At 43.3% G+C, this 22,190-nt stretch overlaps 1 protein-coding gene across 5 annotated transcripts in view; it reads left to right on the forward strand.

Annotated features, from left to right (window-relative positions):
- Window positions 1-22,190, forward strand: part of ADAM23 (ADAM metallopeptidase domain 23) — a 401,035-nt gene that overhangs the window by 288,998 nt on the left and 89,847 nt on the right. For 3 of the 5 annotated variants that reach the window (XR_011314664.1, XM_069733684.1, XM_069733681.1), the window contains exons 12-15: window positions 3,533-3,617; window positions 6,098-6,194; window positions 7,338-7,389; window positions 10,187-10,286. Coding sequence is in view for 4 of the 5 variants with exons in the window: in XM_069733684.1 (XP_069589785.1) it covers window positions 3,533-3,617; window positions 6,098-6,194; window positions 7,338-7,389; window positions 10,187-10,286 (334 nt within the window). In the remaining variant the exon portion in view is untranslated. The remainder of the gene's footprint in view (window positions 1-3,532; window positions 3,618-6,097; window positions 6,195-7,337; window positions 7,390-10,186; window positions 10,287-22,190) is intronic. The other 2 variants (XM_069733685.1, XM_069733682.1) reach the window with 1 other exon arrangement.

Consider the following 22,190-nt stretch of genomic DNA (forward strand, 5'->3'; position numbering starts at 1 on the left):
GCTGATGGAAGGAGGTTTGCACTCAAAATCTCACGATACATGGCCCCATTCATTCTTTCATGTACCCGGACCAGTCGTCCTGGCCCCTTTGCAGAGAAACAGCCCCAAAGCATGATGTTTCCACCACCATGCTTTACAGTAGGTATGGTGTTTGATGGATGCAACTCAGTATTCTTTTTCCTCCAAACACGACAAGTTGTGTTTCTACCAAACAGTTCCAGTTTGGTTTCATCAGACCATAGGACATTCTCCCAAAACTCCTCTGGATCATCCAAATGCTCTCTAGCAAACTTCAGACGGGCCCGGACATGTACTGGCTTAAGCAGTGGGACACGTCTGGCACTGCAGGATCTGAGTCCATGGTGGCGTAGTGTGTTACTTATGGTAGGCCTTGTTACATTGGTCCCAGCTCTCTGCAGTTCATTCACTAGGTCCCCCCGCGTGGTTCTGGGATTTTTGCTCACCGTTCTTGTGATCATTCTGACCCCACGGGGGGGGATTTTGCGTGGAGCCCCAGATCGAGGGAGATTATCAGTGGTCTTGTATGTCTTCCATTTTCTAATTATTGCTCCCACTGTTGATTTCTTCACTCCAAGCTGGTTGGCTATTGCAGATTCAGTCTTCCCAGCCTGGTGCAGGGCTACAATTTTGTTTCTGGTGTCCTTTGACAGCTCTTTGGTCTTCACCATAGTGGAGTTTGGAGTCAGACTGTTTGAGGGTGTGCACAGGTGTCTTTTTATACTGATAACAAGTTTAAACAGGTGCCATTACTACAGGTAATGAGTGGAGGAAAGAGGAGACTCTTAAAGAAGAAGTTACAGGTCTGTGAGAGCCAGAAATCTTGATTGTTTGTTTCTGACCAAATACTTATTTTCCACCATAATATGCAAATAAAATGTTAAAAAAACAGACAATGTGATTTTCTGGATTTTTTTTTCTCAGTTTGTCTCCCATAGTTGAGGTCTACCTATGATGTAAATTACAGACGCCTCTCATCTTTTTAAGTGGTGGAACTTGCACTATTGCTGACTGACTAAATACTTTTTTGCCCCACTGTATGTCAGTGAGATACATATATATATATATATATATATATATATATATATATTTATTTATATTTAATTCAGCGCTAGATAGCAGAAAAGCCGGTAATTTAATTGCCAGCTTTTCCTATCTCCTTCACAAACACGACAGGATATGAGACATGGTTTACATACAGTAAACCAGATCATATCCCTTCTTTTATTACATATTCCGTCACTAGTAATGTAAGAAGTGTCTTTGTGTCAAATTTGGGGTCTCTAGCTATTAAATTAAAGGGTTAAATCCAGGAAAAAATTGGTGTGGGCTCCCGCGCAATTTTCTCCTCCAGAGTGGGAAAGCCAGTGACTGAGGGCAGATATTAATAGCCTAGAGAGGGACCATGGTTATTGCCCCCCCCCCCCTTCCCGACTAAAAACATCTGCCCCAGCCACCCCAGAAAAGGCACATCTATAAGATGCGCCTATACTGGCACTTAGCCTCTCTCTTCCCACTCCCCTGTAGCAGTGGGATATGGGGTAATGAAGGGTTAATGTCACCTTGCTATTGTAAGGTGACATTAAGCCAGGTTAATAATGGAGAGGCGTCAATTATGACACCTATCCATTATTAATCCAATAGTACGAAATGGTTAATAAAACACACACACATTATTAAAAAGTATTTTAATGAAATAAAGACACATGGTGTTTTAATATTTTATTATATTCTTAATCCACCTGAAGACCCTTGTCACCTGAAACAAAGTTAAAAAAACAAACAACAATATTCCATACCTTCCGTCGTTACAGTCTTGTCCCACGCTGTAAATCCATCTGAAGGGGTTAAATAATTTTACACCTAGGAGCTCTGCTAATGCAGCTGTGCTCCTGACTGTAAAACTTGGTGAATGAATGGAATGCAGGGGAATGTACTCTAGTTACCTCGAGTCGCGGCGATGCGCCCTCTGCTGGATGAACTCATATGAACTCGAGCGTGGGAAAATATTCTGAAAAGTTCCCAGGCTTGAGTTCATATGAGTTCATCCAGCAGAGGGCGCATCACCGCGACTCGAGGTAACTACAGTACATTCCCCTGCATTCCAGTCATTCACCAAGTTTTACAGGCAGGGGCAGCTGCATTAGCAGGCTCCTGGGTGTAAAATGATTTAACCCTTTCAGATGGATTTAGAGCGTGGGACAAGACTGTAACGACGGAAGGTATGGAATATTGTTGTTTGTTTGTTTTTAACTTTGTTTCAGGTGACAAGGGTCTTCAGGTGGATTAAGAATATAATAAAATATTAAAACACCATGTGTCTTTATTTCATTAAAATACTTTTTAATAATGTGTGTGTCTTTTATTAACCATTTCGTACTATTGGATTAATAATGGATAGGTGTCATAATTGACGCCTTTCCATTATTAACCTGGCATACTGTCACCTTACAATAGCAAGGTGACATTAACCCTTCATTACCCAATATCCCACCTCTAGAGGGGAGTGGGAAGAGAGAGGCTAAGTGCCAGAATATGTGCATCTTACAGATGTGCCTTTTCTCGGGTGGCTGGGGCCAGATGTTTTTAGCCAGGGGGGGCAATAACCATGGTCCCTCTCTAGGCTATTAATATCTGCCCTCAGTCACTGGCTTTCCCACTCTGGTGAAGAAAATTGCGCGGGAGCCCACAACAATTTTTTCCTGGATTTAACCCTTTAATTTAATAGCTAGGGACCCCAAATTTGACACAATGACACATCTTAAATTACTAAAGAGGAATATGTAATAAAAGAAGGGATATGAGATGGTTTACTGTATGTAAACATGTCTCATATCCTGTCGGGTTTGTGAAGGAGATAAGAAAAGCCGGCGATTGAATTACCGGCTTTTCTGCCATCTAGCTCTGAATTAAATATATATATATATATGTGTGTCTCACTGATATATATATATATATATATATATATACCTATACTATGTGTACACATTTATTCTACCTATTCTATTCTATTCTGTCAGTGTGATTTTACTGTACACCGTGCTGAATTGCTGGCTTTTCTATAGAACACCGCAGAACACCGCTGTGTATTTCTCGCAAGTCACACGCATGGTCCGTGTGTAATCCGTAATTTTCTCGCCCCATAGACTTTTATTGGCATATTTTTGCGCAATACATTGACAAACGCAGCATGCTGCAATTTTCTACGCCCGTAGCATACCGTATATTACGGATGTGTAATATACGGCAGATAGAAGCTGCCCCATAGAGACTCATTGGGCTGTGTGCCATGCGTATTTTCTGGATGTATTTTCTGCGCTCATACGTCCGTAAAACTCGCTAGTGTGATGACAGCCTTAAAGGTAGACACTACAAATTGAGATTAGACAGTTTTAAAGTGCGATAGATTTATCATCGTTTTTTCGAAAGTGGAAATTTACTTGAATCGCTAAGACTCTCTTTGTTAATGTCTTGTCTTATTTTTAAAATATGTATATCTGTATTGTTTATAAAGGAATGGAACTTTCCACTACAAAAGAAGCAGTATGAGTTTCTTTGGAGGAGTCTGTTCCATCTCTAGAGGTGTGGGAGTGAATGAGGTAATACTTTACTCTATATAAAATAATGCAATTTCATATTATTAAAAATTGATATTTACCATTTTTAGAGCCCATTTAGACTGGCCGATCATGTTCGTTAATCAACTACCGATCAGCTGCACGATCATTTAATAGCCTGTGTAGACAGGCCTATCTTTACTTTCAACATTAATGTGATCATTCAGTGTGCATGGAATATTATGTTCTCGGCAGCACATATCCTCTTTGCACAAGATGATGTGCTGTCGATACAGATGATTGCACTTCCCAATCCCGTCTACATGCTCTTCTTAAAGGGATTTCTCCATGACTCAAGCGCAGCGCAGTCGTCCATCATCTCACTTGTTTATGAAGTCTCGCGCGACTTTGGCACTATCTTCAATGGAGCACGGTGACCCACTCCACTGCGCAGGTGCCAGATTCATAACACACTGCAGGGCGGGATCTGGGGCCTCTGCTACACGAAGGCGCCGTGACGTCACAACAGAGAGGAGGCGGCGCCTGGTGGGATGATAGACAGCTGCGGGGCGCTTGAGTCAGGGAGAAATCATACCTCCCAGGCTCAATAGAGGTATGGCGCCAAAGTTATAAAAGTGATTAATTCAGCATTCCTAGGGATGCTAAACATAAGAGCCACCTTCACAGAATGCAACCTTAGTGCCGCTTAAGGTGGCTCTTTTACTTAAAAATGCTCTGGGGGGTGACAGGTTCCCTTTAATGATTAATGACTGTGTACTCATTAGATACAAGTTGGCTGAGCCCTCATATTTTGGTAGAATTGAACGATATCTAATATGTCTGGTCAGACTAAGACACCAAGTCTGCCTCCTGGAATGTTAACAAAGTTATATTGTCATTTTATAAATGTAGTTTTGATTAGTCCTGAGCAAATGTGATCTCGGTGATCAGACATTTATATTTTAAGATAGAAAGGACCATGATTATTAAATTGTTCCTTGTTACTTAATTCTCCTCATCCTGTGGGATTGGAGATGTTAAGTTTGAATAGACGCATCTCCCCCTGCCCATCTCTGATGCCTTTACCAATCAGGCCTAATGTCATGTGTCAAAAGTCAGACTTGATCTCTCCACTAGTGATGAGCGAATATACTCGGTACTCAAGATTTCCCGAGCACGCTTGGGTGTCCTCTGAGTATTTGTAAGTACTCGGAGATTTCGTTTTCAGCGCCGCAGCTGAATAATTTACATCTGTTAGCCAGCATAAGCACATGTGGGGATTCCCTAGCAACAAGGCAACACCCACATGTACTTATGCTGGCTAACAGATGTAAATCATTCAGCTGAGGTGAGGAAAACTAAATTTCCGAGCACTAAAAAATACTCGGAGGACACCCGAGCGTGCTCAGGAAATCTCGAGTAACGAGTATATTCGCTGATCACTACTCTCCACTGATAATATAAGTTGACCACTTTGCTTTTATTCCCACATCATGCGGAAATCTCCCTCTTCATCACACTGCCAATATCTGTATATTCATCCAATGGTGTTTCTATCAGTCCTGCTGAGACCAGTATTTTTACAAGTAATTACTGCTAGCAATGTTGTCATGCTTTTACTTAAAGAGAAAATAGACAAAGAGCAGCACATCCAGATATTTCACTTATTATAGAATAGTTTTTTTACTCCTAAAAGTAAATGAATTGCAAACATTTAAAAAATATGTCAAACAAAGGACTTAGCAACTGCTACTCTGGATGATTGCTGGCAGTGATCTTTTGTGAATTTACTTCTCTTAGAAGGACCGATAGAAACAGCATTTCTTTAATTGAAACAGAGCACCTCCTCCAATTGTAGCTCCACTGATTTTGGATCAGTTTTTCTTTTTCATCTGTGCCAAGGGTATCCCCCATAGTAATAAAGGTGCAAATTTTCTTCAACTAACTGGGTGTATACCACAGAACTTTTCTTTGGGTGCAGAGTAGCTGCAGAGATCAGTGAGGAGAGGAGGCAATTTTTTTTCTCCCCTGTATGATACTGCCTTCTTATTATTATTGGTTAAACGTATGCAGGGGAAGAAGTACACACCCCCAGACACCAATCTCTGTTAACAACTTGTTGAACTATAACATAAATTATCACCTAAACTTTACTAGCTAACATCTTTCCAAAGCAGAGGAGAAATAAGTTCTCAGCTGTGCAGTCGCTATTCCACAATGTGGCCTGTTTTACATGCTCAAATTAGTGAAAGGTCCTCTTTGAAATCCATATTGTATTGCACAAAATTTTTTCTCTGTTTTTTGCAACCAAAATTCTTGTAAATGTGCAAGTACAATGTATAATAAAGTCACACTTCCCTTAAGAAAAAAGATCAGGATCTAAATAACTGAATATTATCTATCTATCTATCTATCTATCTATCTATCTATCTATCTTAAGTATGTGTTCATATATTTATAACAGAAAGTAATAATATTGCACTATACTGTTGCACACTAATTGCTATACATTTGTGTTACAGTATGGGTTTTTGATGGCCATGGCCCAGCAGCTGGCTCAGAGTTTAGCACAGAACCTTGGTATACAGTGGGAACCAGCCTCCAGGAAGATGAAGCCAAGTAAGTATCATTTTGAGGACATGAACTCTACAGCATGTATAGAGATCTAAATGCATACAAACAGGCAATCCCTGCATGTGTTTTGGCTGTCGAACAGCCGCGAGACATGCAGCCACGACAACTCGAACATAGTATTCGAGCACACCGAAGATATTCTATTAGCACGCGAGCATGCTCTGATAACACCTTATCCCTGCACGCTTGCTCATCAGTAGTAGGCTCATGTTCACACTGGCCACTAAACAGACAAAACCTAATGTAAAAACAAAATGAACATATACCCTGCAGTAAATGAATAAATAAGAATAGTGCATGAAAATAACATAGGGTACTTAGTCTACATAATTTTGATCAAAAACAAGTAAAAGCCATCTCACCACATCACGGGGACCCTATTTGGGACAGTCCTAACCTCTACTATTAATACCTTACCATATGTCAAATAACGTAAGTGTGAATAAGGTTTTTCGTTTTTAGCAGTCTGTGCAAATAAGGGCTTGGCTTCTCTTTTCTTTGAGCTGGACATTACGTTTATATAGCTCCCCACTGCTGGTTGTCCAGTAGTCTGGGCCTCGGCCCTGCTCAGCCCTTATTCATTCACATTTACGTCATTTGACATATGGTAAGGTTGTAATACTAGAGGTTAGAACTGTCCCGAATAGGGTCACCATGACTTGTTGGGATGGCTTTTACGTTTTAACTAATGTTACCTAAGTACCCTATGTTACTTTCATGCACTATTACTATTTATCCATTTACTACAGGATATTTGCTCATTTTGTTTTTATTTTAGGTTTTAGCATGTATAGAGAGTCTTTACTTTCATCACAATGGTTAATACTTATAATATTGAGTGAAAAAAAAGTATGTAAGCTATTTGATATGTTATCTTTGGGGTAATCTAAAGACCACTTTTTTTTTAAGATTGGTGTTTTTGTAATTTTACCTTAGTTATTCATTACAATATTATATTCTTCAAGGAAAACCAAACATTATCACTAGTTATAATAGATTGTAAATCTGCTATTAATAAAGGAAATAGGTAGATAAGTGTAATGAGCTAATAGTATCCCATGTTATACAGTAATGTTATGGGTTTTTCACAACAATACACTATTCCACTTACTATCAATACTCTTTCAGAAGAATGCGACTGTACAGAGAACTTTGGTGGATGCATTATGGAGGAAACTGGGTATGTATGCTGGTGATATCATCAAAAATTATATGGCATTTTACATGTATTGCTTTTTGTACATGCTGTAAATAGAACAAATTAAAGTACTGTATATACAGTGGGGCAAAAAAGTATTTAGTCAGTCAGCAATAGTGCAAGTTCCACCACTTAAAAAGATGAGAGGCGTCTGTAATTTACATCATAGGTAGATCTCAACTATGGGAGACAAACTGAGAAAAAAAAATCCAGAAAATCACATTGTCTGTTTTTTTAACAATTTATTTGCATATTATGGTGGAAAATAAGTATTTGGTCAGAAACAAACAATCAAGATTTCTGGCTCTCACAGACCTGTAACTTCTTCTTTAAGAGTCTCCTCTTTCCTCCACTCATTACCTGTAGTAATGGCACCTGTTTAAACTTGTTATCAGTATAAAAAGACACCTGTGCACACCCTCAAACAGTCTGACTCCAAACTCCACTATGGTGAAGACCAAAGAGCTGTCAAAGGACACCAGAAACAAAATTGTAGCCCTGCACCAGGCTGGGAAGACTGAATCTGCAATAGCCAACCAGCTTGGAGTGAAGAAATCAACAGTGGGAGCAATAATTAGAAAATGGAAGACATACAAGACCACTGATAATCTCCCTCGATCTGGGGCTCCACGCAAAATCCCACCCCGTGGGGTCAGAATGATCACAAGAACGGTGAGCAAAAATCCCAGAACCACGCGGGGGGACCTAGTGAATGAACTGCAGAGAGCTGGGACCAATGTAACAAGGCCTACCATAAGTAACACACTACGCCACCATGGACTCAGATCCTGCAGTGCCAGACGTGTCCCACTGCTTAAGCCAGTACATGTCCGGGCCCGTCTGAAGTTTGTTAGAGAGCATTTGGATGATCCAGAGGAGTTTTGGGAGAATGTCCTATGGTCTGATGAAACCAAACTGGAACTGTTTGGTAGAAACACAACTTGTCGTGTTTGGAGGAAAAGGAATACTGAGTTGCATCCATCAAACACCATACCTACTGTAAAGCATGGTGGTGGAAACATCATGCTTTGGGGCTGTTTCTCTGCAAAGGGGCCGGGACGACTGATCCGGGTACATGAAAGAATGAATGGGGCCATGTATCGTGAGATTTTGAGTGCAAACCTCCTTCCATCAGCAAGGGCATTGAAGATGAAACGTGGCTGGGTCTTTCAACATGACAATGATCCAAAGCACACCGCCAGGGCAACGAAGGAGTGGCTTCGTAAGAAGCATTTCAAGGTCCTGGAGTGGCCTAGCCAGTATCCAGATCTCAACCCTATAGAAAACCTTTGGAGGGAGTTGAAAGTCCGTGTTGCCAAGCAAAAAGCCAAAAACATCACTGCTCTACAGGAGATATGCATGGAGGAATGGGCCAACATACCAACAACAGTGTGTGGCAACCTTGTGAAGACTTACAGAAAACGTTTGACCTCTGTCATTGCCAACAAAGGATATATTACAAAGTATTGAGATGAAATTTTGTTTCTGACCAAATACTTATTTTCCACCATAATATGCAAATAAATTGTTAAAAAAACAGACAATGTGATTGTCTGGATTTTTTTTTCTCAGTTTGTCTCCCATAGTTGAGGTCTACCTATGATGTAAATTACAGGTGCCTCTCATCTTTTTAAGTGGTGGAACTTGCACTATTGCTGACTGACTAAATACTTTTTTGCCCCACTGTACTTGAGTATAAGCCAACCCGAGTATAAGCAGAGGCACCTAAATTTGCCACGAAAAACTGGGAAAATGTATTGACTCGAGTATAAGCCGGGTATGCATTGTTCCCTCATCGCTATCCTGGTATGTATGGCTCCCCATCCTTGTATGCATGGCTCCTTATCCCCTATCCTTGTATACATGACTCCTCATCCCTGTATGTTTGGCTCCTTATCCCCGTCCTTGTATGCATATCTCCTTATCCCCTAGCCCTGTATGCCTGGTTCCTATACAAAAAAACACATCCTTCTTACCTTCCCTGCGCGCCTTCGCTGCATCTCGTTAGGGCACCAGCAGCTCCTACAGCCGAGTGATCACGTGTCCCCCGCTCATTAAGGTAATGAATATTCACTCCAGGCCTATGGGAGTAGAGAGACGTGAATATTCATTACCTTAATGAGTGGGGGACACTTGATCGCTCGGCCGGAAGAGCTGCTGGCGCCGGCTGGAGCTAGATGCAGCGAGGGCGCACAGGTAAGGTGACATAAGTAGGATGTGTGCTGGCGGCTGTAACTGTACACTATAAGAGAAATAAATATTCATTGCCAGTGCAGTGAATATTCATTTCTCTTTAGCAGTGGGCACAGGCTTTAGCTACAGCGCCGACTCCTGCTTTGTGACCCGCTGCTCCCCCTCCACCGACGTCTTTCTGGGACCATGACTCGTGTATAAGCCGAGAAGAGTGTTTTCAGCACAATAAAATGTGCTGAAAAACTCGGCTTATACACGAGTATATATGGTATGTTACCCTACTTCTATCTAGATATACCCACTCCTGTCATCCTCTGCCCATCAGCACACTACTGTATATGAATTATATAATGGCTCACTTTTATGTATGGACATAATTAATGGAAAGGGAGGGGTTGTATGTGTTTTGCATGCCTATATATTGTCCATGCATATACAGAATATTACAGCTTTATGCACTCAGCAGTTTGTTAACTATTATCTTTAACTTAAACATTTCCACAGATGTACCAGAATGTGCATGTAAATATATAATTATATTTTTTATAGAAACGTATATGCCTTTCTTTTTTCTTTTGTCTTGTAGTGTGTACCATTCTCGAAGATTTTCTAAGTGTAGCGTTGCTGAATTCAAAGAATTCCTTTCCCGTGGAGGAGGATTATGTCTTTTTAATAGACCAACAAAGGTACATAAAGATTAGCAGTACACATTATTTTTCCCATTCATGTGACTCTCAATATTGAATCAAACATTGTCAATTATGCAGAGAAGGCACATAAATAGAACCCCCAGTCTGAAATAGTCACATCAGGGGTTTAGAGAAATGCTTAAAGGGGTTGTTTCCTTTCAAATATAATTCATTCCTGACTACGTTTTGTTTAAAAACAAATAAAAAATCCTGTTGTACTCACCTCCCCAAGGTCCACCGACGAGTCTCCCCCGCTGCTCCCTGGATGTGAAGTTTTATGCGGCACTGATGTTACTTTGTCAGCATGGCAGCCAATCAGTGAGCTGAGCATCTCTGAGCAGAGTGTTCCAGCGTGATGTTAGCGCTGCAGCCAATCAGCGAGCTGAGCATCTCTGAGCAGAGTGTTCCAGTGTGATGTTAGCACTGCAGCCAATCAGCGAGCTGAGCATCTCTTAGCAGAGTGTTCCAGCGTGATGTTAGCGCTGCAGCCAATCAGCAAGCTGAGCATCTCTGAGCAGAGTGTTCCAGTGTGATGTTAGCGCTGCAGCCAATCAGCGAGCTGAGCATCTCTGAGCAGAGTGTTCCAGTGTGATGTTAGCGCTGCAGCCAATCAGCGAGCTGAGCATCTCTTAGCAGAGTGTTCCAGTGTGATGTTAGCGCTGCAGCCAATCAGTGAGCTGAGCATCTCTGAGCAGAGTGTTCCAGTGTGATGTTAGCGCTGCAGCCAATCAGCGAGCTGAACATCTCTGAGCAGAGTGTTCCAGTGTGATGTTAGCGCTGCAGCCAATCAGCGAGCTGAGCATCTCTGAGCAGAGTGTTCCAGTGTGATGTTAGCGCTGCAGCCAATCAGCGAGCTGAGCATCTCTGAGCAGAGTGTTCCAGTGTGATGTTAGCGCTGCAGCCAATCAGCGAGCTGAGCATCTCTGAGCAGAGTGTTCCAGTGTGATGTTAGCGCTGCAGCCAATCAGCGAGCTGAGCATCTCTGAGCAGAGTGTTCCAGTGTGATGTTAGCGCTGCAGCCAATCAGCGAGCTGAGCAGTTCTGAGCAGAGTGTTCCAGTGTGATGTTAGCACTGCCACCAATCAGCGAGCTGAGCATCTCTGAGCAGAGTGTTCCAGTGTGATGTTAGCGCTGCAGCCAATCAGCGAGCTGAGCATCTCTGAGGAGAGTGTTCCAGTGTGATGTTAGCGCTGCAGCCAATCAGCGAGTTGAGCATGTCTGAGCATAGTGTTCCAGTGTGATGTTAGCACTGCAGCCAATCAGCGAGCTGAGTATGTCTGAGCATAGTGTTCCAGTGTGATGTTAGCGCTGCAGCCAATCAGCGAGTTGAGCATGTCTGAGCATAGTGTTCCAGTGTGATGTTAGCGCTGCAGCCAATCAGTGAGCTGAGCATCTCTGAGCAGAGTGTTCCAGTGTGATGTTAGCGCTGCAGCCAATCAGCGAGCTGAGCCGCCCTGAGCAGTGTTCCAGAGTGATGTTAGCACTGCAGCCAATCAGCGAGCTGAGGAGTGTTCTAATGTGATATTAGCGCTGTAGCCAATCAGCGAGCTGAGCATCTCTTAGCAGAGTGTTCCAGTGTGATGTTAGCGCTGCAGCCAATCAGCGAGCTGAGCATCTCTGAGCAGAGTGTTCCAGTGTGATGTTAGCGCTGCAGCCAATCAGCGAGCTGAGCATCTCTGAGCAGAGTGTTCCAGTGTGATGTTAGCGCTGCAGCCAATCAGCGAGCTGAGCATCTCTGAGGAGAGTGTTCCAGTGTGATGTTAGCGCTGCAGCCAATCAGCGAGTTGAGCATGTCTGAGCATAGTGTTCCAGTGTGATGTTAGCACTGCAGCCAATCAGCGAGCTGAGTATGTCTGAGCATAGTGTTCCAGTGCGATGTTAGCGCTGCAGCCAATCAGCGAGTTGAGCATGTCTGAGCATAGTGTTCCAGTGTGATGTTAGCGCTGCAGCCAATCAGTGAGCTGAGCATCTCTGAGCAGAGTGTTCCAGTGTGATGTTAGCGCTGCAGCCAATCAGCGAGCTGAGCCGCCCTGAGCAGTGTTCCAGAGTGATGTTAGCACTGCAGCCAATCAGCGAGCTGAGGAGTGTTCCAGTGTGATGTTAGCGCTGCAGCCAATCAGCGAGCTGAGCATGTCTTAGCATAGTGTTCCAGTGTGATATTAGCGCTGCAGCCAATCAGCGAGCTCAGCAGTTCTGAGCAGAGTGTTCCAGTGTGATGTTAGCGCTGCAGCCAATCAGCGAGCTGAGCATCTCTGAGCAGAGTGTTCCAGTGTGATGTTAGCGCTGCAGCCAATCAGCGAGCTGAGCATGTCTTAGCATAGTGTTCCAGTGTGATATTAGCGCTGCAGCCAATCAGCGAGTTGAGCATGTCTGAGCATAGTGTTCCAGTGTGATGTTAGCGCTGCAGCCAATCAGTAAGCTGAGCATCTCTGAGCAGAGTCTTCCAGTGTGATGTTAGCGCTGCAGCCAATCAGCGAGCTGAGCCGCCCTGAGCAGTGTTCCAGTGTGATGTTAGCGCTGCAGCCAATCAGCGAGTTGAGCATGTCTGAGCATAGTGTTCTAGTGTGATGTTAGCGCTGCAGCCAATCAGCGAGTTGAGCATGTCTGAGCATAGTGTTCCAGTGTGATGTTAGCGCTGCAGCCAATCAGTGAGCTGAGCATCTCTGAGCAGAGTTCCAGTGTGATGTTAGCGCTGCAGCCAATCAGCGAGCTGAGCCGCCCTGAGCAGTGTTCCAGTGTGATGTTAGCACTGCAGCCAATCAGCGAGCTGAGCAGTGTTCTAATGTGATGTTAGCGCTGCAGCCAATCAGCGAGCTGAGCAGCTCTGATCATAGTCGTCCAGTGTGATGTTAGCTCTGCAGCCAATGCCAGACACAGGGAGCAGTAGCTAAGATTCGCCGGTGATCCCTGGGAAGGTGAGTGCAACTTGTTTTTTTTTTTGTTTTTGTTTTTTAATGCAGTGAGGGACAAATTATATTTAAAAGGAAACAGCCTCTTTAATGTTGCTCTCAGTTTAGATAAATTTGTAGAGCAGCACGGTTTCCCATTTTCTCATAAAAAAACTAACAGGCAGGTAGTTGCTAACATAGGAAACTAGCTGCCTGTTTAACTGGCGCTAGCTCAGAGAGGTCACTGAGTGCTCCTGCTGGCGTTTCAGCTCTTCCATGCCAACAGAGCAGGTCTTCACACGCTGCTCTGTTCAAGGGCTTGACGGCCGATGTCATGCTGATTGACATTCAGATCCTCGTAATTACATCTGGCTCTCAATCAGCATGACATCAGCAGTCACAGAGCTGATGAGAAGCTGCATGACATCAGCGGAACCAACTAAATCACCGGCAGGAGCCACTCTATGCCATCAGAAACCAACGTCGCACTTGACAGTCAGGTACTTAGCAACTGCCTGCCTGTTCTTAGGCCCATAGTAAAAAAAAAAATATATAGTCCTGGATAACACCTTTAAGTGTATTGGATGATAGGATTTGAAATATCATCATTAGTACTTCGTCTGTTAATTGGGACTTCTTGTTATGTGTGTGAGTTAGGGAGTTGCTGCACAAGCATTTTTACACACTTGATGTATTCTCGCATTTGCGAATCTTAAAATAAATTCCTTTATCAAGAGCTGTAATCTTCACAATTTTTTTCTTGAGATCCAAAATATCTTTTGTCAAGTCCATATTTTGCTTTCTATAACAGTTCTGTATCATTATATACTGTATGTTTTATAGAAATTCTTGATTTTGCATTAGTTATGAATTATTATATGATCAGCCAACAATGAAAGGTGATTCAATCTTTCCCTTATAACATTTATACTACTGGCAGGATGACCACAGTGTAAATCTGGATGACTTTCTGCACAAATAGCTCATTTGTCATGGCAACATCTACTTTACAGGAAAAACAAACATTTGGTATGCGCCTTTCTTACACAAAGGCCTCAAAGCGCATGCTGGAAATTCTTGTTATGAGGAGAGTTGTGGAAAAAGGGCTCAGTGGCTGGAATCTCGGCACTTATCCCCCAAAACATACCACAGCCAAGTTGCTTGCGAGGCACAGCTGGAGAGACAGCCTTGACAGAAAGGATCATAAACTAAATAGACCTTTCTCTGGCTGTATCAATCTCTGGTTTATCAATGTAATTGACTAATTGGGATTCTGTTATTCTACTATACTAATTTCAGAAGACACAAAAGAGAATAGTAAAACCAAAAACACTCAGTTTGAAAAAATGTTGCAGTAATCCGCAAGTGCTAGTAAAAGATGTAAAAAACAGGGTATTTGGTTGATACGTTTTTTGCAAAAAATGTATACTAAGCTGCTCTACCAATCTTCACGGTATACCCTTATCAGAGCAGTCCTAACTAATGTATGCAATCCCTATCTGATGTATTTAAAAACCTGATCATCTGTATATAACCTGTGTGAACAGGGTTCAGAGAGGAAAAATCCATGTGTGCATACAGGGTAGAACAGCTTTTGTGCAGATAGCCCAAGAGGAGTGGTGGAACTCCCCAGTCTTGTAGACACAAGAGAACAATTATGGAAACAGGAACACATGGGCTACTTGCACAGTGAACAAGTCTGTATGATCATGTTCACACACCACCAAGAAACCTGAAGACACAAAAGAGAATAGTAAAACCAAAAACACTCAGTTTGAAAAAATGTTGCAGTAATCCGCAAGTGCTAGTAAAAGATGTAAAAAACAGGGTATTTGGTTGATACGTTTTTGGCAAAAAATGTATACTAAGCTGCTCTACCAATCTTCACGGTATACCCTTATCAGAGCAGTCCTAACTAATGTATGCAATCCCTATCTGATGTATTTAAAAACCTGATCATCTGTATATAACCTGTGTGAACAGGGTTCAGAGAGGAAAAATCCATGTGTGCATACAGGGTAGAACAGCTTTTGTGCAGATAGCCCAAGAGGAGTGGTGGAACTCCCCAGTCGTGCAAGTAGCCCATGTGTTCCTGTTTCCATAATTGTTCTCTTGTGTCTACAAGACTGGGGAGTTCCACCACTCCTCTTGGGCTATCTGCACAAAAGCTGTTCTACCCTGTATGCACACATGGATTTTTCCTCTCTGAACCCTGTTCACACAGGTTATATACAGATGATCAGGTTTTTAAATACATCAGATAGGGATTGCATACATTAGTTAGGACTGCTCTGATAAGGGTATACCGTGAAGATTGGTAGAGCAGCTTAGTATACATTTTTTGCAAAAAACGTATCAACCAAATACCCTGTTTTTTACATCTTTTACTAGCACTTGCGGATTACTGCAACATTTTTTCAAACTGAGTGTTTTTGGTTTTACTATTCTCTTTTGTGTCTTCAGGTTTCTTGGTGGTGTGTGAACATGATCATACAGACTTGTTCACTGTGCAAGTAGCCCATGTGTTCCTGTTTCCATAATTGTTCTCTTGTGTCTACAAGACTGGGGAGTTCCACCACTCCTCTTGGGCTATCTGCACAAAAGCTGTTCTACCCTGTATGCACACATGGATTTTTCCTCTCTGAACCCTGTTCACACAGGTTATATACAGATGATCAGGTTTTTAAATACATCAGATAGGGATTGCATACATTAGTTAGGACTGCTCTGATAAGGGTATACCGTGAAGATTGGTAGAGCAGCTTAGTATACATTTTTTGCAAAAAACGTATCAACCAAATACCCTGTTTTTTACATCTTTTACTAGCACTTGCGGATTACTGCAACATTTTTTCAAACTGAGTGTTTTTGGTTTTACTATTCTCTTTTGTGTCTTCAGGTTTCTTGGTGGTGTGTGAACATGATCATACAGACTTGTTCACTGTGCAAGTAGCCCATGTGTTCCTGTTTCTATACTAATTTCAGGACATGTATTTTAAGCTCAATAAAGGAACTTTTAAAAAAATGTTGACACGGTGTTCCGAGAACAAATTTTTGTACTTAAGGGACCATTGTGTATGTGAGATTGAATGGCCATGTTTGTGTCTTATATTTTATTTTTGTCGTATGTGATGAGATTGTGTTGGTGCAGAAAACCCAAGCTGTACTTGTTTTTAAAACCGTCAGGCCACAGGACAAATTCAGTAGGACACTTGTTTTAGAAAATACGATATTGTAAATTAAAATAAATAGGAAGGTTTGAAATTATTTGATGTAATGGAGTTATCCTTGAAGCCAATATTTTATAATCTATTAGGAAATAGTCCACTTCTTAGTTTCAATAGCTGTGTGGGTAGTACCTAGTAGCACCCCCTTTTGCAAGTATCACAACTTGTAAATGTTTTTTGTAGCCAGCCAAGAGATTCTCTATTCTTGTTTGAGGGATTTTCATCCATTCTTCCTTGGCAAATTCTTCCAGTTCTGTGAGATTTCTGGGTTGTCTTGCATGCTCTGCTATTTTGAGGTCTAGGCACATATTTTCAATTATGCTCAAATCAGGGGACTGTGAGGGCTATTGTAAAACCTTCAGCTTTCACCTTTTGAGGTAGTTTATTGTGCATTTTAATGTGTGTTTATGATCATTAACTACTTGTAGAAGCCATCCTCTTTTCAACTTTAGCTTTTATACAGATGGTGGTATGTTTGCATCAAGAATTTGTTGAAATTGTATTGAATCCATTCCTCCCGTTCTCTACCCATGAAATGCTCCCTGTGCCATAGCCTGCAATACAACTCCAAAGCATGATTGATTCAAACCCATGCTTAATGGTTGGCAAAGTGTTCTTTTCCTGAAATGCTGTGCCCTTTTTTCTCCACACATACCTTTGATCATTGTGGCTAAAGATTTCTATTTCAACCTCATCTCTTCACTGGACTTGTTACCAGAATTCGTCAGTCTTGTTTAAATGTTCTTTTGCAGACTTTTGATGCTGAATTTTATGGTGAGGATGCAGGAGAGGTTTTCTTCTGATGACTCTTCCATGAAGGCCATATTTGTGAAGGTCTCTCTGAACAGTAGACATGAGGGTAGCACAGTGGCTCAGTGGTTAGCACTGCAGCCTTGCAGCGCTGGAGTTCTCGGTTCAAATCCCACCAAGGACAACATCTGCAAAGAGTTTGTATGTTCTCCCCATGTTTTCATGGGTTTCCTCCAATTATTCTAAGTTTCTTCCCACATTCCAAAGACATACTGATAGGGATTCTAGATTGTGAGCCCCATTGGGGACAGCGATGATAATGTGTGCAAAACTGTAAAGTGCTGCGGAATATGTTAGCGCTATAGAAAAATAAAGATTGTTATAATATTAACAGTAAAACAATGTATCACAACTTCAGAGTCTGCTAAATCTTTCTGAAGGTCTTTTACAGTCAAGCAAGGGTTCTGATTTGCCTCTTAAGCAGTCCTAAGGCTACGTTCACATTGGCGTTCCGCCAATGTGCGTCGCTGTTGCGCCGGCGACGCAGCGGCGACGCAGCGGCGACGCGCCCCTATGTTTAACATAGGGGACGCGTGCGTTGTTTTGGTGGCGTTTTTCGCCACGTGCGTCGTTTCTGACGCTAGCGTCGGACGCAAGAAAACGCTACATTGTAGCATTTTCTGTGCGTCCGATTTTCGTCAAAAACGACGCACGCGTCGCAAAACGCGCGCGTTTTTGCGTGCGTCGCGCGTTGCGTCGCCGACGCAGGGCGGCGCAACGATAGTGTGAACCTAGCCTAAGAGCAGCTCTCACTGAAAGTTTGCTTCATCTTCCAGACCTTTTCTTGACCTCCACTGATCCTGTTATCTGCCATTTCCTATTTACATTTCGAACTGAGGAAAGAGCAACTTGAAAACACTTTACTATCTTCTTATAGCCTTCTGCTTTGTGGGCCTTCACCATTTTAAGAGTGCTAGACAGCTGCTTAGAAGAACCCATGGCTGGGGTTTTGGCACAAGGTTAGAGAAGGCTGAGTTTTTATAAAGCTGGGAAATTTGAATCAGCTGGCTTTTCCTAACAATGATAGTGAACATGCCATACCCCTAACAGGCTAATTAAGGTCTAAAACCCTGGTCAAACTTATCTGAGCACACAAATCTCCATGAGTGATTTTAAAAAAAATGTATTCTACTAAATAATTGTCTACGGGTCACTTCCGTCTTTCTGTCTGTCCTTCTGTCTGACACTGATATTCATTGGTCGCGGCCTCTGTCTGTCATGGAAATCCAAGTCGCTGATTGGTTGTGGTAAAACGCCCACGACCATTGCCACGGTCAATCAGCGACGGGCACAGTCCGCCAGCAAAATGGCCGCTCCTTCCTCCCCGCAGTCAGTGCCCGCTCCATACTCCCCTCCAGTCAGCCCTCACCCAGGGTTTATGCCAGCGTTAATGGACCGCGGTGTAACGCACTCCATTTACTCAGCTATTAACCCTGTGTGACATGTGTGAGGTCTGGCATTGTCCTGCATTAGGAGGAACTCAGCGCCAACTGCAACAGCATATAGTTTCACAAGGGGTCTGAGGATCTCATCTCGGTACCTAATGACAGTCGGGCTACTTCTGGCGAGCACATGGAGGGCTGTGCGGCCCTCCAAAGAAATGCCACCCCACACCATTACTGACCCACTGCCAAACCGGTCATGCTGAAGGATGTTGCAAGCAGTAGATCACTCTCCACGGTGTCTCCAGACTGTCATGTCTGTCACATGTGCTCAGTGTGAACCTGCTTTCATCTCTGAAGAGCACAGGGCGCCAGTGGCGAATTTGCCAATCCTGGTGTTCTGTGGCAAATGCCAAGCATCCTACACGGTGTTGAGCTGTGAGCACAACCCCCATCTGTGGCTGTCGGGCACTCAAACCATCTTCATGGAGTCGGTTTCTAACCATTTGTGCAGACACATGCACATTTGTGGCCTGCTGCAGGTGATTTTGCATGGCTCTGGCAGTGCTCCTCCTGTTCCTCCTTGCACGAATGCTGAGGTAGCTGTCCTGCTGCTGGGTTGTTGCCCTCCTATGGCCCCCTCCACATCTCCTGGTGTACTGGCCTGTCTCCTAGTAGCGCCTCCATTCCCTGGACACTACGCTTACAGACACAGCAAACCTTCTTGCCACAGCTCGCATTGATGTGCCATCCTGGATGAGCTGCATTACCTGAGCCACTTGTGTGGGTTGAAGAGTCCATCTCATGCTACCACGAGTGTGAAAGCACAACCAACATTCAAAAGTGACCAAAACATTGGCCAGAAAGCATTGGTACTGAGATGTGGTCTGTGGTCCCCACCTGCAGAACTACTCCTTTATTGAGTGTTATGATCAGGTGACCTTGGAGCAGCATGAAAACTTTCACTGGAGTAAGTGGTAACTATACTGACCGCAAACCCTGATCTTATCATCGCAACTAGAAGTAGCCGTGGGGTGTGCCTAACAAAACCTAGACACCTCGACACAGCCGGAGGACTAAATACCCCTATAGATGGAAATAGGAATATCTACCTTGCCTCAGAGCAGAAACCCCAAAGGATAGGCAGCCCCCCACAAATATTGACTGTGAGTAGTAGAGGAAAAAACACACGCAGGAAGGAAACAGGATTTAGCAATTGAGGCACACACTAGCTAAATAGGAAAGGATAGGACAGGATACTAAGCGGTCAGTATTAAAAATCCTTCCAAAAATATCCACGGCAGAAAATACAAAAACTCCACAATCTAACTAAAGATGTGGAGCGTATATCTGCATCTCCAGAGAATCCAACAAGACTGAGAAAACACTGACACAGTCTAAGCTGGACAAGAGAAAAACAACAGAATAACACAGAATATAAGCACACTGCATGTGTGCCACAGAAACAAAAACCAGACACTTATCTTTGCTGAATTGGCAGCGAAGCAGGAGAAGCCAGAAAGTGAACCAACACTTCAGAAGAAACATTGACAACTGGAAAGGACTAATGAATCCTGCACACCTAAATATCCCAGTCAGAACCACAATCAGCAGATACACCTGGCCAGAACTGTGACTCAGAGACAACTGCATTCCCACCTACAACCACTGGAGGGAACCCAAGAGCAGAATTCACAACAGTACCCCCCCCTTTAGGAGGGGTCACTGAACCCTCACCAGGACCTCCAGGACGATCAGGATGAGCCAGATAAAAGGCACGGACTGTTGTGAATTCTGTGGCTGAGTTCACTTCTGTGGTCACAAGTGGTATTGCAGTCTCTGGGCTTCCTCCCTCAGGTGTTTTGGTGAGCTCATTGGCTGCCTTGCTATTTAGCTCCACCTGAGTCTGTCTTCCTTGCTCCTTGTCAATGTTCCAGTGTTGGATCTGAGCTACTGCATCTTTCCTTGGGCCTGTTGCTCTGCTAGATAAGTGCTTCTAGTTTGTTTTCTGTTTTTTTCTGTCCAGCTTGCTATTGTCTTTTGCTGGAAGCTCTGAGAAGCAGAGGGGTGCACCGCCGTGCTGTTAGTTCGGCACGGTGGGTCTTTTTGCCCCTTTGCGTGGTTTTCGTTTTAGGGTTTTTTGTAGACTGCATAGTTCTCTTTGCTATCCTCGCTCTGTCTAGAATATCGGGCCTCACTTTGCTGAATCTATTTCATTCCTACGTTTGTCTTTTCATCTTGCTAACAGTCATTATATGTGGGGGGCTGCCTATTCCTTTGGGGTTTTTCTCTGAGGTAAGTCAGGCTTGTATTTCTATCTTCAGGCTAGTCAGCTCCTCAGGCAGTGCCGAGTTGCATAGGTAGTTGTTAGGCGCAATCCACTGCTGCTTATAGTTGTGTGAGGATAGATCAGGTACTGCAGTCTACAGAGATTCCACGTCTCAGAGCTCGTCCTATTGTTTTTGGTTATTGCCAGATCTCTGTATGTGCGCTGATTACTGCACGCTGTGTTGCCTGATTGCCAGCCATAACAACGGACCAAATCAGCAGCATGGACATCAGAGGCAAAAACCCAAGAATTATCCTCCTGGCCATAACCCTTCCATTTGACAAGGTACTGAAGCCTCCGCCTCGAAAAACAAGAATCCAAAATCTTCTCAACCACATACTCCAACTCACCATCAACCAACACAGGGGCCAGAGGATCAAGAGAGGGAACAACGGGCACCACATATTTCCGCAATAAAGATCTATGGAAGACATTATGGATAGCAAAAGAGGCCGGAAGCGCCAAACGAAAAGACACCGGATTAATAATCTCAGAAATCTTATGAGGACCAATAAACCGAGGCTTAAACTTAGGGGAAGAAACCTTCATAGGAACATGACGGGAAGACAACCAGACCAGATCCCCAACGCGAAGCCGGGAACCAACACACCGACGATGGTTAGCAAAACGTTGAGCCTCCTCCTGAGACAACACCAAATTGTCCACCACATGAGCCCAAATCTGCTGCAACCTGTCAACCACAGAATCCACACCAGGACATTCAGAAGGCTCAACCTGCCCAGAAGAAAAACGAGGATGAAAACCAAAATTACAAAAGAAAGACGAAACCAAAGTAGCCGAACTAGCCCGATTATTAAGGGCAAACTCGGCCAATGGCAAGAAGGCCACCCAATCATCCTGATCAGCAGACACAAAGCATCTCAAATAAGTCTCCAAAGTCTGATTAGTTCGCTCAGTCTGGCCATTTGTCTGAGGATGAAATGCAGAAGAAAAAGGCAAATCAATGCCCAGCCTAGCACAAAAGGCCTGCCAAAACCTAGAAACAAACTGGGAACCTTTGTAGGACACAATATTCTCCGGAATACCATGCAAACGAACCACATGCTGAAAAAACAACGGAACCAAATCTGAAGAGGAAGGCAATTTAGGCAAAGGCACCATCTTAGGGAACCGGTCACAAACAACCCAGATAACAGACATCCTCTGGGAAACCGGAAGATCGGAAATAAAATCCATAGAAATATGCGTCCAGGGCCTCTCAGGGACCAGCAATGGCAAAAGCAACCCACTAGCACGGGAGCAAC

This window comes from Ranitomeya imitator, chromosome 7 (genome assembly GCF_032444005.1).
Source record: "Ranitomeya imitator isolate aRanImi1 chromosome 7, aRanImi1.pri, whole genome shotgun sequence".
In the NCBI taxonomy this organism is placed as follows: Eukaryota; Metazoa; Chordata; class Amphibia; order Anura; family Dendrobatidae; genus Ranitomeya; species Ranitomeya imitator.